This window comes from Serinus canaria, chromosome 2 (genome assembly GCF_022539315.1).
Source record: "Serinus canaria isolate serCan28SL12 chromosome 2, serCan2020, whole genome shotgun sequence".
Taxonomy (NCBI): Eukaryota; Metazoa; Chordata; class Aves; order Passeriformes; family Fringillidae; genus Serinus; species Serinus canaria.
The window spans coordinates 18,060,708-18,079,178 of record NC_066315.1 but is presented as its reverse complement, the minus strand read 5'-3'; the positions used below and the strand labels follow the sequence as shown (position 1 = coordinate 18,079,178).

The 18,471-nt window shown below is 54.5% G+C and overlaps 1 protein-coding gene across 1 annotated transcript; it reads left to right on the top strand.

Moving 5' to 3' along the window:
* The first annotated feature begins 16,020 nt into the window (after nt 1-16,020).
* PTF1A (pancreas associated transcription factor 1a) lies at nt 16,021-16,962 on the top strand. Its single transcript, XM_030236371.1, has 2 exons — nt 16,021-16,645; nt 16,760-16,962. The coding sequence occupies exons 1-2, from the start codon at nt 16,021-16,023 to the stop codon at nt 16,960-16,962; spliced, it is 828 nt and encodes a 275-aa protein (XP_030092231.1).
* Nucleotides 16,963-18,471: the final 1,509 nt, after the last annotated feature.

Sequence of the window (18,471 nt, the reverse complement as noted above, 5' to 3'; positions counted from 1 at the left end):
GAGATGGACAATTACTACTGAAAATCACCTCAAATAAATCTAATATTCCAAAGGGTTTTGACAATTTTCCCTCAAAACACATTGTGACTCAAATGACTGCTCTGCAGTGACCTCTAGGGCACGTTTGCTTTCAAACCTGCTGCAACATTCAATCACCTCGGAAAAACAGCTTCCCCCAAAGATATTATATGGATCTACTTTCTCTTCTAAGAGGCTTGTGCCAGGCTGGAAGTCCTTCTTCACATAATGCCCTGCACAGGGCATGTAGAGAGGAGAGGCTTGTTATCTGCAGTTTGCTGGTGCATCAAAGGAAGTTGCAGATGGTCTGCATGAATCTGATCCAACACTCTTTGAAGTCAATGAAACCCCTTCCCTCGACCCCTCTTTCAGTTCTCTCAGCTCCTTATGCAAATCATAGTCTATTTTGTGTGTCTCTCCAACAAAACCAACGTGTTCCTCCCAAGCATATCCCTTTGTGGAACCTGATAGCAAACCTTTCAAAATTCTTGGTGTTCTCTTTTTCTCGTGAAGCGTGACTTGAAAGTAGATTGATGCTGTCCAAAGCAGGGGGGAAGAAGTAAGCCCCAACCCTACAAATCTGTTTAAGTACTAATTACAGACAGCTATTATCACTGACTGCAGCAGGACTGCTCACCTGGGTAACAGCCAGGAGGAATAGGCTTCAGAGAGGAACCTGATGAAAATCAGGCGCAGCACCAATGAATGCAGGCCACTTGATGCAGGAGGTTGTCAGGAAGCCAAACTGGAAAGTGCTGTCCAAGCCTAAAGTGAAATTTACTGCATACAAACAAACAAACAAACAGATGGATGGATGGATGAATGGAAGGACAGAGTGCAGAAGTCCTAGAAAACTCAGGAGGAAAATGTTGAAAAACTAGAACAAAATTCAAAGAGGAGGCTAAACCAAAAAATGGGCAGCCTTAATTGTGATGCCTGGGATACAATCCTAATGCTTTGTGCCTTGCAAGATAGTCCTCATGTATTCATTTGCCAACTGCACCCCCCCCGCCCCCCCCACCCCTTAACAATTAAAAATCTGGGATACGGATTAAAGCGATAGCAGGTGGCAATCTAATTACTATCAATCTTACATCTGAATCTCTCATTTGTCGTATAAGCCCAGCAACAGCTGGCTCTCAACCCCAGTTATCCTCGTGGCTGTTCCAGCAGGTTCAAAGAAGGTGTGGAGGGATGGTCCCTCATCTGCACGCTGCCAAGGAGCGAGGGGAGCAGGGGGTGTCCAGGTGCTGTGACGAGGCGGAGGGAGCCCCAGTTAAACCTTTTTCTCTTTCTCTTCCTTGGGGTCCCTCGCGGCGGGGCTCGGAGGCCGCTCCGAGTGCCAGCCCCGAACCAGGGCCGGCTGAAGGGCATCGCCCAGCCCGGGCTGCGGCCGCAGACGTGCAGCTCACGGGGCAGCAGCACAGCAAATGAAAGGCCATTCTCAGTGAGAGCTAGGGAGAAAGCAAATATCTCGTTTTCGGGGCTGTTTCAGTCGTATCGCGGTGCTTCAGGCGGCGGAGCCGTCCCAGCGCCGCTCCCGGCCCGCTCCGAGCGGCGTCACGAGGTGGCGGCAGAGCCCCGAGGCTCCCGCTCCTGGCCCGCTCTTCCCCCGGGGAATCTGGAGAGCTGGCCTGGAAAAAGGTGGAGTAAACTATCGTGTGGTGAGTTTTGAGAATGTCTGTGTTCACACTTAACTGAAACTTGGTCGATTTTTGCAGTCAGGTACATCATAGTTTCCTTCTGAACAGGTCACACTTCCACCCCGGAGTGTAATCCAGGCACAAATTTATATTCTTGAGAGCTCTGTGTGGTGTTTGTCTCTGGAATTAAAAGGTGGACGCTGGCAGCACCATCAGCATCTTTTCTGCCAGCATTTGGTGAGAGACAGTCACCTCTGAAATGAAGAGGGACAGATCTTGGGTAGGGAAGGAGAAGAGGGAGCAAAAGTCAGTGACTCCAGGTACAGGGCAGGGGAGAAAGGGAATGAGGTACCCACTGAAGTGAGTCAGAATAGAGAGGGGTTTCAGCAGGTAACTGGAGTGAGTGAAGGAAGAGACTGAGGTCCCCCTGTAGAGTCATAGAATGGTATGGGTTGGAAGGGATCCAATCCTCCTGTCATGGGCAGAAACACCTCTCTCCACACCGGGTCACTCTGCGCCCCAGTCAACCTTGTACACCTCAAGAGATGGCGCAACCACAACTTGTTTGGGCAACCTGTTGCAGTGCCTTAGTACCGTTACAGTAAATAATTTCTTCATAAAGTCTAGTTTAAACCTACGCTCAACTTAAAGCCATTCTCTCTTGTCCTAGCACTACATGCCATTTTAAATAGTCTCTCTCCATCTTTCATGTAGGCTCCCTTTAGGTACTGGAAGGTCACAATTAAATCAGTCTCTTTTCCAGTCTGAACAATCCCGATTTTCCTAGCCTTTCCTCACAGGTGCTCAATTCCTCCAATAAACTTCATGGCCTCCTCTGGACTTGCTCCAACAGGTCCATGTCCTTCCTCTGCTGGGGACCCCAGAGCTGGATGCAGCACTGCAAGTGGGGTCTCACCAAAGCAGAGCAGAGGGCAGAATCCCCTCCCTTTACCAGCTGCCCAGGCTGGTTTGATGCAGCCCAGTGTAGGTTTGGCTCTCTGGGCTGTGAGTGCACGTGGCTGGGTCATGTCCAGCCTCTCACCCATTAGCACCCCCAAGTCCCTCTGGGCAGGGCTGCTCTCACTCTGTCCATTCCCCAGCCTGTGTTGACACCATGGATAACAGCATCTCTGAGAACTCCTTAGTGTGTGTAACCTGGATGTGTCTTGTGGCTCAGCTATCATTGCTAACACGACCCTTAAAAGACATGGGGATATGTTTACCAGGTAAACTCCATTTGCATCTGATAACAGTTAAAAATCTGGCAATATTATAACCAAAAATACACCTTAAAATGTGTTATTGTTTCTTGGCTGCTATTCCTAAACAATTGCAGTCCCCAGGGATCCAAAATAAAGGGAGGCAGCATCTCTGCCCTCGAAAGAGAGGACAATCTGGTGTGTGAAACACCAGGCAGAAGCCCTGGGAATGCAGCTGAGCCGTGAAGCCCTATGGAGGATTTGCAATGAAGGCTGGCATGGCAGAAAGAGGGCACTGAATTCACACGCATTGCCCCAAGCCTTTGTGTGCCAGTGTGCAGGGCCAGCTCTCGCTGCCCAGTCCCACAGCCATAATTAAAGGATTCCCACTCACCATGAACAGGTGCAGCCCCACCCAAACAACAAGGCTGCAGACAAAAGATTACAAATAAGGCCTAAATCCCTCTACTGTACATTGCAGTGGTGAGGGGGGACAGGTGGCCTAGGGTAATTCAGGTTCAGTCCCCATGCTGTGGTGGGAAATTGCAGCAGCTCGTTTGGATTTGATAACTCCTTGCTGGCTCTGTTGATTGGGAAGCCGATGGAGGCATGGATTAAATCAAACAGCCTGTAAGATACTGGCAGTGGAACTTTTCCTGCAGGTTTCTGACAGCTTGCAAATAAAGGCACAGATGATGGAGAAGCTGTTTTCTCAAGCTATCCTTTTCTCACACATATTCTATGTAATTTATTCATTCATTCATTCATTAAGCTATAATTGATTATAATAACCTTGTACATCAGAGGAGCTGACTGTATGCATGCAGGGCATTTGCAGTGCTCACACACCTTTGGGACTTGCTGTGTCCAGAGGAGGTCTTGAGAGTTTTGGTAACAAAGTTGTTCAAAATATTAAATTAATATCAAATTAATATCTTATGTGATATTTACTGTTTTCCAAATTTATTGCATATGTCTGTTGCATATTGTTGAGTTAGGCATCTCCTGCCACCGGTGTCCTGTCTGTAGATTTGGAGGGAGGTGTTACCCAGCTCATGAAAATTACCAGTTTCACAGTCTGTACTACTTCATGCATCTGCCTTGGGTGCATGTGGCTCTGTTGCCACAAATCAGAGTGCCCTGCAAGCCTTCCTCTGGTTATCCTCACCTGAGAGTGAGTGAAAGGCTGTTCTCTGCATTTAGTAGGTAGGGCTGAGTTATGAAACCCTGGATTCCTCTGAATCCACAAAAATTCACCAGCTAAAACATAAGCAGTGCAAGTTCTCTTCATAGTTGTTAGTGACCTACGAGCATGGGAAGATGATCTAGAAATAATTTGAAGTAATTACCTTCCTGCATGGCATATCTCCAGTAGTGCTGAAAAATCAGCCAGACTAAGTATGGGCCAGACTGAGTGCAAGGTGCTTGAGTTCTTCAAAACTCTTGTTAGGCTTTTGAATCATCTGAATGGCAGAATGCCTTGAGAAACATGTAGCTGCCTAAATATTAGTCCTTTAACCTGCAGGTAAATTGTCTCAGTTCCTTCTGTTGCCAGTGAACCAAGAGTGGCATCTTCAATGGCCACCAGACTCCACCTTAAAAAATTTGCCTCCTGAGGGTGGTTTGTTGTACCCATCTTTTCCCCTTGACTATTAATGAACCCCTTATACTTAGGAGGGCAGTTACATTAACATAAATGTAGATGCCCAATCCTGTTCTAAATGTTCTCAGGTATCCCACAAGGATAGCCTGCATGGAAGTTCCAACTGAGCTCACAGAAAGGTGCAGGTCTCCTTTTGCTCCTGTGTCATATCTGCAAGCCCCAAGTTTTGGATACTATGTAGTACTTAACATAGTACTAGACCATGTATGTCACTGCTCTGTGTGTGGGACCGAATCCCTCTCCTAATTAGTGTCCAGCTCTTGACTGGATGAAGTTAATGAGGACTCACACCCTAAGTGACTTGCTTGAGGACGTTGATGCCAGAGGCATTTGTTTACAAGCCTAAAAAAGAGCAAAGAAGAGAGTCCTGGGAAGTATAAATCCATCAGTGTTACCATGATAATGAGAGTCAACTATTAATCAATTTGTAAGCATGAAAGTGATAAGAAGGCAGTAAACACATCAGCATGGATTAATCAAGAACATACCACTTCCAATTAATTCAGTGTTCTTATTTGAAGGACTTACTAGCCAACTGTGTAAAGGCATATATGTAATATATGTCAACTTTGTTAGTGTCCAAAGCCTTTACTCTTCTTATAAACAAAGCCATTTAATGAGATCTAAATAAAATAGAGATTGAAATGAGCTTCTAATGTTTGAATCATGTGAAAGTGTTCATCCACAGTTCACTGTCAAAGCTGGACGTGCCAAGTGGAGTCCTGCAGGTGTCTGTAGCACCTCCAATGTTTTCAACAATAAAGAGGCTACAGGGAAAGAGAGTGCTTAATTCAACTCCTGAGAGCACTGGCTGGGAGTGGTTGATTTGGAGAACAGGACTGGGACTCACATTGATCTTCACAGATTGGAGAGCTTGCCTGAAATCAATACACTGCACTGTAATAAGACAAATACAAAATGCAATCTTGGGAGAAAAGGCAGATCAAATGCATGATTTGTGAAATGAATAACTGATAAGGCAGCAGTAGTGCAGGAATGGATCAGCTGGCTGTTGTGAACTATGCACTATGCAAAATGGGAGATGCAAAAAAACAAATGTCATTTGAGGGTACACTAACAACAGTGCTTTGGTTAAAACATTGAGGTAATTATTCTGCTCTACTTGGCACTGGGGAGGCTTAGCATAAGTACAGCTTTGGACACTACACTTGAAGAAATGGTACAGGGAAATTAGCAACAAACACCATAGAAATGGTAATATGTTTTAGAAGTGCACACTTGAAGGGGTATGGATTTTCTTGGTCTCAGGAAAAGGTCATTCAGAAGAGACATGAAAACAATCTCTGTTGTGAGGAAGTTTTTCATAGAGTGAGATGAACAATGTTCTCCCACGCCTTCCGGAAGGCGAGCACTGGAGAAGAGCTAGCAGGCTGAGTAAAACAGTACTTTCAGTGTGTGGACAACTTCCAAAGGAAATGCAGCATCTCCTTGTGTACATGTTTTTTGTGTCCCTGACTTGGTTAATAATTTGCCACAAAGATAAAAGCCTCAGGGCTAAATGGATGCAGAGATGTGGTTTTGCAATGCCTAAATTGTAGGTGCTGGGCACACAGCCCCAAGGCTCCTGGTATATTGAGAGGCAGGTGATCAACAAAGAATGTGGGAGAGACCCAGTGGGCTCAGTAGGGAGCCAAAAAATGTCTAACTCTGGGCTGGACAAAAACATAACTGCATTGAGAAGTGGGGGTGGAGGGATCTGCAACAGAAATCCTTTCCTGGAACTGAACAACCATGACAGGTCAGCCATTCTTGTCAGAAGTCATCACAATAGTTTTAACATGATAATTCACCCAAGACTACTCAAAAAAACATCAGCAATGTAGAGTATTTCCTATGTAGTAGCTGATGGGAGATTCCTGAGCAATGTGGACTCTTAAGGTGCTTTTAAGTCTTTGGTTTTTCCTGCATCTCTAAGCCTTATCTCTTTCCAAGACAGGAATTGTAATTTCAAAACTCAGCTCTACTAAATAGTACCTAATACTTTTAATAAAATTATTTTAGTTTTAAAAGCCATTAGACAAGTTCATGGAAGGGAGAGAGAGGGAAATGTACAAGAACTCTTCGACACATGGATCTATGCCATGGACCAGGGTAGTAATCCCATTGCTCTTATGGACAAAACATAATTTTTTCAGGAAGAATTGTAGAACAAAAGAAGGATTATATACAATATTTGTCAGTCATAGAGCAAGAAAGGCATCCCAGTGGAAGGGGCTTGAATAATCATCAGAAGAAGCCTAGGACTGTGAGAATCAAAGTGTCAAAGAAGGAAAGAAATCCAGTGTTAAGAGGTCGCACTTCAGGCACGTGTGTGAAGAACATGTGCTATGGCTGTCTCTTGATAGTCCTTGCCAGGAAGAGGAGGAAAAAGGCCTTGGGTCACTAGCTAATGACGAAGTGGTCATGAGCCACGGAAGGAACATGGCCATGAAAAAGGTAAATGTAACCTTTGCTGTACAAAGTGAGGGATTTTGGCAGAAAGGCAAATGCTGACATCATTCTCCAAGGAGCTGTGAGAACTCTCCTGAACAGCTGTGTACCATTATGGTTCTGGCTATCCCAGAAGATCAACTTATATGGAGAAAAGTGCAGGGAAAAGTGATAAAGAAAGGAGGAGTCCAATCCTGAGCTTTCTTTGCTTGCCCTGCCAAAGTGAGAGCTGGGAAGGAACGTGTGTATATAAACCTAAGGGAAAATCCCACGGAGATTGAGATCTTTCATGGGAACCAACACCCACACCAGAACAGATGGGCATAAACCAGGGAGAAAGAATTCAAGGCAGGAGGATAGAAAAATTAATGAAGTCTATAACCAACAAAAAGAGTCAATGACTGGAAAGCTTCATTTCTATTTAATCTAGAGCTGGTTTTATTTATGGAAGAGATGATGTAACACAGGTGCTTAACAGAATGAAGAAGTGCTCTGTTACCCATTGGGATAAGACTCTTAGTTGTTGGAAATTGTCAGAAGTAAAAAATTGATGCCAAATCACAGCGCCTCCTGCCAGCTGGTGCGGGGGAGCCTTACTGCCCTTGCTATACCGTAAAGCAAGTCTCTAGCGCTCCACCAGCTGTCCTGCTCTGCTGCGTTTCAGCGAACCCTTTAGCACTTGTGGGGACAGACTTGTGTAGTGTTTCAAATGAGCAGTGCCTCAGAGCTGGGCTGTCGGGACCCGGTCTCAAGGAACCATTTCCCCTTCTCTTGAGTGGTTTTGTGTCTTGGAAGATAAGAGACTCCTTACCAAAGGAGTCTCCTTTTTACGTACTGCTTCCCTCCAGCGGCCCCGTTTATGCATTCCCCACGGGGGAATGGGAGGGACACCACACAGCCTGTACGGCATGGCATGAGCGGGAGGCACCGGGGAGAGTTTTACCGGGGGCTCTGGGCAGCCCGGGGAGGCAGCCCCTGCTCCTAGCCTGCCCACGCCTTCTGGGGCGGTCACGGCCCCTTAGAGGAGCCCGTTCCCTGCGGGGACCAGTTGGGTTTGTTGCAGTCTCATTCCGCTGCGCTGTACTAAAGGAGAGACTGCGCCGTCCCCGTCCTGCAAAACCGGCACCCGTCCGACATCCCCTACCCTGCACCGTGGCTGTATTTTCCTCCGGCTTCCCCGTGCCCCGGGCCGGGCAGGGCAGCCCCGGCTGGCCCCGCAGGCTGGGCACGGCCGCCCCGCCCGCACCTGAACAGCTCCCGCAGGAAGAACAGGGCAGCAGCCGCGACATCGCCGCCTCCGCAGCCGGCGGAGCCTCGAGCCCGGCCACCTCCGCTGACGTAAATGATATTAACTTTAAGCCCTTCTATTGACGGGTCAATTTAGAAGCTGATGAAACAGTAAATTGTTGGTGGAAACGTGGGCAGTTTTGTGCTTTGCCAAGCAGGTGCCTGGCGGTTTTCGTCTAGGATTGGTAAATTTACAAGACCGCAGTGAGCGTGCCCTTCCCGGGCTATTGTGAAATTCAGGGGCGAACAAAGGACACCTAAATATTCACACAGCCGCCTTTCAGCGTGTGGTATTGCTTCGCAATTTTAAAGCGCTGCGCTTTTTTGTTGTTGTTGTTTTGTCTAGGAAAAAAACTACCAACACTCCTCCCCCCCGAATTAGAAAGTACCTGTTTGCGTTTTAAAGAACATGGAAATCATCCGTGAGCAACCATATAATTTGATTTGCTAAGCAATCTGCGAGGCGATTGCACATCATTTATAATGTTCATTGAGCATTTTGCTTAATTGTGTCTCTTTTTGTAAAGGAAGCACAGCCCCCTCCCGGCTGCGGCCGGCACAAGTGGCCAGATTCCCATGGACCCGCAGACAACCGCCGGCCCCGAGCGGGGTTTTTCCCAAGAGGAGCCGTCCCCGTACGCACGTCTGGGGGGCGAGAAAAGGGCTCAGGTACGAGCTCGCTGTCTGAAACTCCTCTGCTCACAGCCCGCGGCTTCGGCAGGTGCTGCCCGTCCAGGCTGGCGGGTGCCCCACTCGCCTCTCGCCGGGGAGTTGCGTCCCGCGGGCGGAGAGCCCCGGGATCCACAGGTGCGGGACGGGCCCGGCGGCAGCGATGCCGGGAGGGGCTGATTCCCTTTGCCAGCCCCAGGCCCGGGAGACGAGCTGGGAGAGACCTAAAACTGGCACCAGAAGAGAAGGGAAGACCTTTCATGCCCAACCTCGCTGAGGTCCGCCCCATCCTGTTCCCCCGCACGTGCTTTGCCGTAGTCGGTCGCGCCTCCGCCCGCCGGGGAGCCTTTGCGCAAGAGGGCGCAGGCCGGGAGCCAGCGTTCAGCGGGAATGGGCGAACCCCCGCCTTTCAGGCCCCTGTAGGGAGCGGCAGGAGAAACCAAGCAGAGCTCTGTGGGAGCGCGGCTGGGGCTGCCCCTCCGCTCTCCGGCGGAGGGAAGCCGGCAGCCCGCCCGCCGCCCGCCCGCACCTTTTGCCTGCCGCGACCGCCCAGCCGCACCATATAATTTGATTTTCCCCCGTGCCCGCAGATCGATTGCAGCTCATTTGATACATTCAGCGGTTCCTCGGGACGGGGAGGGGGGAGAAGGGCGGGCCGAGGGAGCCGGCGGCACAAGTGTTGGGATTCCCATGGGCTGTGCCTGCTCTCCAGCTTGCCGCCCTGGCACCCCGGCCCGAGCGGCCGAAGGAGGGGGGTTTGCAGACACGGTGACCTCGGCGATCTCGGTTTGAAAGAGCCTGAAAGGCAGCCCGCTATGGTGCATTACCAGTCCCGCGCCCAGGTACCGGCTCGGAGGGGAGGGCGCACAGCCGGGCCGACCCCGGCTGCAGGTGCCGCCTCCTCCGTCGGGCGGGCGAGGGCCCGGGGCCGCCCCGCCGCCTTTGTGGGGCCGCCGTCCCGCCGCGCCGCGCTCGCCCCGGTAGCGGCTCCGAGGGGGGAGAGCTTTTCCCCGCCTTATTTATGGGCCTCACATGGTGGAGGGGGAAGGGGTGGGCTCGCCACGGCCTGCTCTGCTCCCTCCGCACCTCCCGGGCTCGTCCCTGCTCCGGTAAAGCCGCCCGGGTCCTGGGCACCTGCCTCCGGGGATGCTTGGGCTGCAAAGCCCGGGGATGCTGTGGGCTGGTGAGGTTCTGTTGGCCCGCGGGAAGCAAACGAGCTCCCGCAGACGTATCTGCAAAGTGTTTTGGGGTCGCCAGTACCTGGCAGCTCGGCTCTGCCTGGTGCCTGGCGTGCGGGACTCCTCGCCTCGTCTCCAAACCAGGGAAGTTGTGTAAAAGTCTATTACAATGAAAAACACCGTGCCCCAAGGTTGCTCTGAACAAAAACTGTGATTTCAATTATTCTTTCAGTGGTAAAAAAATTCCTAGAAGTTGATTAACAAAGTGTCAGTTTGTATCGTGAATTGCAGTAGGGGTTTTTTTCTCACTAAACCTTTAGTGGTAAAATCATTTGCACAGATACTGGGCAAACTTGGGTCGCGTCTTTTAAAATACTCTTGCTTCCTTTCTCAATCAAACATTGCAACTCTGAATAAGTGCAGCACGCCAAAGAATCCCAACAGGTGAGCTGTTGAGGAAAAAAATATCATATTCAGAATTTACTCCACTGAGACTTTATGGACTTCAGACTTCTTGTTTAACCAAACACTGACAGTGTGGGTATGAAGATTTGAGAATATTCGGTAGAGCCTGCATGGAGCTCTCCTGACTTGTCTTTCCATGCCTGTGGAATGACTCCCATGAAGAGTATTGGATCAACAATAGAAGTCAGGAAAATTATGCATGTAATATAGGAATAAGAGTTGGATGGGAAATCAAACGCACCTGAGCACTTTCTGGGGACCTGGGGTTTTGCCTCAGCTTCAGCTTACAGGATTCGTTATTCTGGAATATCACATGACTTTGGAGCTACTTCACAAGACTCAGGACTGAAAGGCAGTGTGCGGGGTGCGGATCTCGCTCCTCACCTGTGTCTCTCCTTCACCTCGGACTGCTGGCCCTTTAACGCCACCCATTATCCATTCTCCGTGTCCCAGCTGTTGGATGAAACGTGGCAGAAAGTAGAAGCCGGGGCACCTACGGGTTGGGGCGGCTCAGAGTCAGCAGGGGCCTCACGCAGCATCCCCGGGGGCTCTGGGTGCGCGGAAAGGAACAAGGACCAGTGCTGCCTCTTCTCACCCTGCGGCTCATCCCCGGCCGACGGGCTGAGGAGCAGCGCCCCGTGCCGTGTTCCTGCGTGGGTGCCCGAAGGGAGATGCTCACCGCCGTGCCCGCCGCTAAGACGGCCCGAACGTGGGCCTGCGAAGGTGCTCGGGGGAATGGGGGCAGACCCTCGGGGAGTGCAAAGTCTGCCAGGACCCGCACCCTCGGGCCCGGCCCGACGTGCTCAGCGCGGCATGTGCTGGGACAGTCAGTGAGCTGGGACTGGCAGCCTGTCGCGCTAAGGGCAGAGCATGGCAGGAGGCTGGGCACTTTACAAGTCCTACGGGGCGAGGGACTGCCCCTGCTTCCCGTCCCGGTTCCGAGAGACCTCGAGAGGAAACCTTTCTATCAGTGGGAAGCGATAGGTGGCGGCGGGCCAGGCGCGCTTCTTGCCCTAGAGAAGAAGAGCCTCGGTGATTTCTCAGTGGCGCTGGGCTCGATTCACTACGCGGGGGAGTGCACAGGGCCGAGCACCCCAGCAGTCAGAGCCGAGAGTGCTCTGGGTCGCTTCAATGCAAAGTTCATGCCCTCTCCTTATTCCCCCGGCGAGGGGCTTTGCGTGGTCCCGTGGAATATCGGGAGTGGGTGCTGGTAGGCCAGACTCCTCAGGCAGCCCTGCATGGCCCCATGTCCGGCCCTGTCTCTGGAGTTTTGGCGAGTCCCGACACCCGTGGCTGCCAGCTAGACTTGTCGTGTGCCATTGACTCTGAGGGAAAAGCGAAGTGCCTTTTGGCGTGCACCCAAAGGTGCCCAAAGGTGTTTTCGTTGCCCACCCCCATTCCCCCTCCCCCTTAACACTTGTTACTGCCCTCGGTGAATAGAAATAACGAAGTGTCAAGCGCTGTTCATCCATTTTCATTGCTGGAGAGCGGTGCAGGGAGGCGTCCTTGCCGAGACCAAAACGGGGCCAGGTGAGACATCCGTGCTGGACAAATATTGAAAGAAGGGAGTTTGCGACACAGGCGATGGTGGCCCAAGTGCGGTGCGGCGGCCCAGGTTCCGCTTGTACATGCTCCTTGTTTTTGAAGATTTCCTTTTGTAAAACCTTGGGCAACCCGAGAGGAACGTTCCCGCGCCTCAGGCGATTCCTTCGGAGACGTTACTCATCCCCCAAAGGCAAATGTACGAACTGGAATGGTTCGTCTCTAAAGCCATGACTGCCGCAGGGGTGAGGGCTGAGTTCGGCGCAGCGAGGGAACGGCTTCTGCCGGGTGTCGCATCGAGCGCTGAGGAGCCGGGGGGCGATGTTTCATTGCCTGCACACCCCAGCGCACAGGCAGAGCACTAGCCGTGCCTGTCGTGGGGTTCTCCCTGCATTGCCTTCCTCCCTGGGGCACTGCTCCCAAATTTTCCGTTAGGTCTGACCTGTTTCAAGACAAGCTCCGAGCTCCCAACAGTTTGGAAACAGTGGCTTCTCAAAATATCCCTCCGCTTCCCTTTGCAACTTGCTCCCTTCGCCGTCGGTTCTGACGGAGCTGCCTCTCAGGGACAGACAGACCGCACAGACTGACTTCCCAGGCTGCCTGTCTGAGTTTTGCGGCCCTGTGGTGTCGTGCCACCTCCCCAGGGTGGCATTTGCATCACCCCGGCTGCGCGGTACCAGCCTGCGCCAGAGCTGAGCAGGCACCGGCTGCCCTGGGGAAGGGGGAAAGACTGGCATGGTAAATGAACTGGGCTCCCCAGTCTCTCTTGGCATATGCTGCCCTTGGATCAATGGAAGAGAGATCCTCTTCTCCTCTTTCTTACCTCTTAAGACCTTCAGTAAGGCTGTCGGGAAGATGCTTCACCACGGCATTAACGAGAGATACCCTGACGCCTTGTCATGCTCTCGAGCAGAGGGACATACGTGGTCAAAACGCTGCCTTGGGAGAAGGCTGGTGACAGAGGTTTTGGGGAAAAGAGCCTTCTTGGGGGTGTTACTCCCCTTCAGGATCTGGAGGCACTTAGCCCGTCTGATCTGGGGGAAACTTTGCAAGGTGGGTGTATGTGGCTCTGCGTGTCTCGAACGGGAGCAGTGTTGTCAGGAGCCACTCGACATGGTTTGCTCATCGGCTTTCAAGTGTCCGTCTCCAGCCAGAATGGCAGGAGCAAGGAATCGCCACTCCATGGGTGATGACCCCTTGGGAGGGAGGGAACAGAGCCAGCTGCGTGGCCAGGAAATTCCCCCGAAATCACCTTGGTGTAGCTAGGGATTTGCTTTCTTCATTTTCCGTGTGTTTTGCGGTAGGTGTGACATAGATTTAAGAGGGATGTAAGGTTTATGTTAGATTTATACTTGTGCTTCTGGCTATGGTGCTCCACCCGTAGCGATCATTCCCTAGCTGCACTCAAGCCCATTTGCTTCTGAAAAATGAGATTCTTCTGCCTTGCGTGAGGCCAAGGTGGGGAAGGAGCAGGCTCCCGTTCAGGTGTGTCCCAGCGGGACAAGAGGGACCGGGAGCTGAGCCCCTGTTCCCCGGCTCTGCACAGGCCTGGAAGCCTGGGCTGCTGGAGGCGACCGGGCGGCTCGGGCACCGCACCTCGGCAGAGCAGCACAGCTGCAGGACCGGCTGTGGATAAGCTGGCCGCCCCTGGGGGCCGTGGGGCTGCTGGGGTGGCCGTGGACTCTCCCGGACTACTCGGCCTCTCCACCCCCACCAGCAGGCTCAAGTGCTGGCCACGACAGGTCCCTGGCGTCCCACCAGCGCCTCGCACCCAGCTACCGTGGGGTCGCGGAGCATTAAACCCAGCCAGCGCTGAGGAGGGCAAAGGAGGGACAGGGATGCTCGCAGTGTAAGGGGGCAGCGCGGCCACCCAGGGAGCCCCGGGGCGGGGAAAGGAAAACATCTCTGTGTCGGTGCGGAGCCGAAGCTGTGTTTGCTCTCCCAGGTGGGTCCTTCGGCTCAGCGGGACAGGGCTGTTCGGGAAGAGTGATCCGAGGGCGAGCGATGCCTCTGCCAAGCTACAGCTGGGAACGCCGAGGGGCCTCATGGCCGCCGTGCTCGGTGCCACTCGGAGCGGGCCCCACCAGGCCACCGGGCAGTGAGCTGGGCGGAAGCCAGCCGTGTGCCCCGGCCGCACGGAATGCCAGCAGCAGCTCTGACCAGTATGAACACCATCACAGCCCAGAAGACCGAGGGAAGAGATAATTGCCCGCACTCGACGCTAGGGAGACCGCATCTAAGACTTGCGGGCGTTTTTGGGACAGCCGGTGCAGAAAACAGGCGTGAGGGGCGAAGGGCTGGCGGGGCAGAGGAAGCTGGGGCAGCTGCCTGAGGCGGAAAGGCTCCCCTGGCGCGGGACTGGCTCAGCCTGGGACAGAGGCAGTGTCGGGGGCACCCCGCAGCGCTGCGGGGATGTGTATTCAGCAGCTTGGCTCTTGACAGAGGTGCGTAGTGAGAGATCGAGGGATGGCGGGCATCAATGGAAACAGGAGTCCGGACGCACTCAACCCAGTCTCCTCCGAGGTCCCTGGGGGGACGTGAACGGGGAATTGCACTGCCGTTGCATCTCCCTTGTAACGGGACACACTGAGAGAGTGTCCCGTTACAAGAGACACTGTCTGAGTTTCCCCTTTCCGGGACGGTGGGAGCTGTCCCACGGCCACGCGTGGGCGCGTTCCTGACTTCGCGCAGAGGTCTCCGCCTTCCCTTCTCGTTCTTTTCGCGTGGGACGTCTGCAGGCGGGACTTTCCAAGAAGTGGTTCTTGCAAAGCTCTTTGTTCCCTCCCGTGACTCACGCGTTTCTCTGCCCTTATCACGGCGATGTCAGCGGCTTTGAAGTCCAGTCATTTATTACCTTTCCGAAGCTGGCCCTGTCTTGCTCTGCTGATAGACCCGGGTACGTTTCCACGCGGAGTTTGATCTCTGCCCGCGCTGGTGGCGCACTGGAAAGTCACTTTCGATAAACCTCGACAGACTCTGCCGGACAAACTATTGCAGCGCTAATGACAGAGATAATCCTCTCCTAATCTGGCGGGTAATCCATTTCACTCTAGTGAGAATTTTTAAGGCTTTAATCAGTGAGAGTCTGTTAGGGAATTATTAACAGAGCCTCCGCCGAGCGAGCTCGTCCGGAGAGGAGCAATGGGAGTGGGAAAAGGGAGAACGCCACGGGGCCCGATGAGGTCAAAATCGATGCACGGCCGGGCGCGAGAGCTGACGTGATGTATTTTGATGTTGCGATAGAATTGCCTTCAATTCAAACGCCATGAAAAACCCGCGCCATCGATTCCCTCTATACCCGTTCTGACAGCGGCTCTGCTGGCAGCGGAGACTGGCACTCCCGGGGGAGCGGGAGAAGGGCAGGGATGACGCTTCCCGGTGCCGAGAGGGATGCTGTGTCAAAGCCAAGAGGCGCGCTTCTGTAGTGGCTCGTGAGGAGAGGTGCTGAGGTGTCCCGGGGCCCCTCGCCCGACGTGCGGGGCCCGCCGTTGCGAGCGGCCGCGGCGGTGCCGGGCGGTGCCGGGCGGGGGCTCCGTCGGGTCCCGCCCGGTGCGGGGCACCGCCCCTCGGCCGCGCGCGGGGTCCCCCCTGCGGGCAGCCCGGCCCCCCCGGCGCGCCCTGATTGGCTGGCGGCGGCGGCCGGCGGCACGCGCCTGGGGATGTCGTTATAAGACCCCTCGCGTGCCGGCCCGCGGCGCCAGCGGCTCCGGCCCCTCCCCGGAGAGCGGCGGCGAGGCCCGGCCTCCCGCCACACCGCGGCGGGCAGGGCAGGGCAGGGCGGGGGCGGCCCCGCCACCGCCACCGCCGGGGCGGCTCGGCCAGCGGGCCAGCGACAGCGGCTGCGGGCGCGTCCCGGCGGGGCTGCCCCCCTGCCCCGTCCCGTCCGCGCCGGGCCCGGGAGCAGCATGGAGACTGTGCTGCTGGAGCACTTCCCCGGGGGGCTGGACTCCTTCTCCTCTCCCCCCTACTTCGACGAGGAGGACTTTTTCTCCGAGCCGCCTCCGCGGGACGTGCTGGCAGCGGACGGGCTGCTGGAGCCGGACGTGGATTTCCTCAGCCGGCAGCTGCAGGAGTATTACCGCGACGGCGGCGACCCCGAGGGAGGCTACCGCTGCCCGGCGCCGGCCGCCGCCTTCCCGCCGTCTCCCGCCTCGCCCGGCTTCTCCTACGAATGCTGCGGAGCGGCGGGCGCGGCCTTACTGTCCCCCGGGGGGCGGCTCCAGGCGCTGGGCTCGGCCAAGCGGCGGCGGCGGGTGCGCTCCGAGGCGGAGCTGCAGCAGCTCCGTCAGGCCGCCAACGTGCGGGAGCGGCGGCGGATGCAGTCCATCAACGACGCCTTCGAGGGGCTGCGCTCTCACATCCCCACTCTGCCCTACGAGAAGCGCCTCTCCAAGGTGGACACGCTGCGCCTGGCCATCGGCTACATCAACTTCCTCAGCGAGCTGGTGCAGTCCGACCTGCCGCTGCGCAGCGCCAGCAGCGAGAGCCCCAGCCAGCCCAAGAAAATCATCATCTGCCACCGCGGCACAAGTAAGTGGCGGGCCGGCACGGTCCGGTACGGCCCGGCGCGGCCCGGCATCGCGCTCCGCAGGAATGCCGGCCCCAGCAATAACCCCTGCCTTCCTTTTCCCTCCTGCCCTCCAGGATCTCCCTCTCCGAGCGACCCCGACTACGGACTCCCCCCTCTGGCCGGTCACTCGCTGTCGTGGACTGATGAAAAGCAGCTCAAGGAACAAAACATCATCCGGACAGCCAAAGTGTGGACCCCCGAGGACCCGCGGAAGGTGAACAACAAACCCTCCGTCAACGACATAGAGAACGAGCCCCCCTTCGACTACGTGGCGTGAGGCGCCGCGCGGGTGGTCCCCGCCCTCGCCCGCTCTGTACATGCTGTATGTAGAGACCTCTATTGTAAATGTAATTTAAGATTCAGACTCTAAGGGCAATCAAATTTATTTATCTATTTATTATGGAGTAGTGATAATGAGGTAGAATCGTCTGTTTTGAATATATAATTTATATAATTTATCTTGATTTTTTTAAAGATATGCAATAGTTTTATTCCACCAGCACCTTTTTTTTTTCTTTTTTAATTTTAATGGGGGAAGTACGTCAGAACCTGTGAAAATAATTTATTGCCGCACGTGGGCTCTCCTTGTGTTTGATAATAATAAACCCGAATTGTACGTTGTGAAGCAGTATATTTGTGGGAAGCAGCTTCCGTGAGCCCCGCCACATCCCGAGGAAGCCTTGCAATGAACGCCTGGACCGGTCTCCAGGCGGGGTGAGCCCCAAGGCTCAGCGGCACCCTCAGCCCAGATGCTGGCCCCACTCTGCCCCATCGCCGGCTCGGGCTGCGTTTATAGCGCCGGGGGGGACGGGGACGGGCGGGGACAGGCTTTCGCCTTCTCTCCACCCCTTTTGACGTCCTCTCCTGAAGTGCTTCCAACTGATGTCTTTGTCTATCTAGAAGGTCCCCTCCTTTCAGTGTCTCAGCCCTGCTTGTGGTTTCCAGCTGGAAGACCCGAGTCCCCAAACACAAACCTTGCGAGGGTGTGTGTCCCCCGCCTTGTACCCCCGACCGCGCTGCCACGGGAATGGGCGCGCTGTCCAGAGCCGCACAAAGCTCTTCCTGAAAGTTGCCGGGGAGGGAAGGACGAGGCTGGGGGCCGGGCAGGCTTGGGGCTCTGCCTGCTACCCCGAGCCTTCCGCGGTTCTCCCACCGGCCGAGCCTTGGAAACCGCCCTCGCGCTCCTCGCCCTGGGGCCGCCGCTGGGGGCGGGGGAGGGGGGATAGGGGGATAGAGGCAAAGCCATCGTGCAACTGGTGGTAGAATCGCTCTGGTAGCCCCAGCTCAGCGTGCCCGGCTGCGGAAGGGACGGCTGGGCTGCACCTGCCCGGAGGCGAGGGGTGGGGGCTGCAGGGGCCGGTCGGGCCGGGCTCTGCAAGTGCTCCCCGCGGGAGCGGGGGGGCGGCCCCGGGCTGGGACGGGGGGCTCGGCCCGACGCCGCAGGTGCTGATTTTCCCGTGGCACCCGCGGCTCAGCCCCGACGGCTCAGCCCCCGGCAGAGTCCCAGATGCCCAGCCCGGCCCACGGCCGGAGCAGAGCTGTCCCCGCGCGGTGCCCAGGCGGATGGGAACGGCCCGGGTGAGCCAAGGTATAATTATAACTCATCATATACTGTACATTTCTCCTTCTCCTTTTTTTTTCCAAAACTGCCTCAAAGTGGGAGCAATATGTTGCATGCATGCTAATTGCATTAACCTAGTTAAACACATTTAGTTCCCTAGCGCGGATGGCATGGATCTATTCCAATAGCAATTAGAGGAGCTACTTACACACATAAACACGACGA

Bases quoted from the DNA above. Each gene is read 5' to 3' on its own strand.
- PTF1A (XM_030236371.1), top strand. From the start codon at position 16,021: ATGGAGACTGTGCTGCTGGAGCACTTCCCCGGGGGGCTGGACTCCTTC. The intron at 16,646-16,759 runs GTAAGTGGCGGG...CCTGCCCTCCAG, and splicing joins CATCTGCCACCGCGGCACAA to GATCTCCCTCTCCGAGCGAC.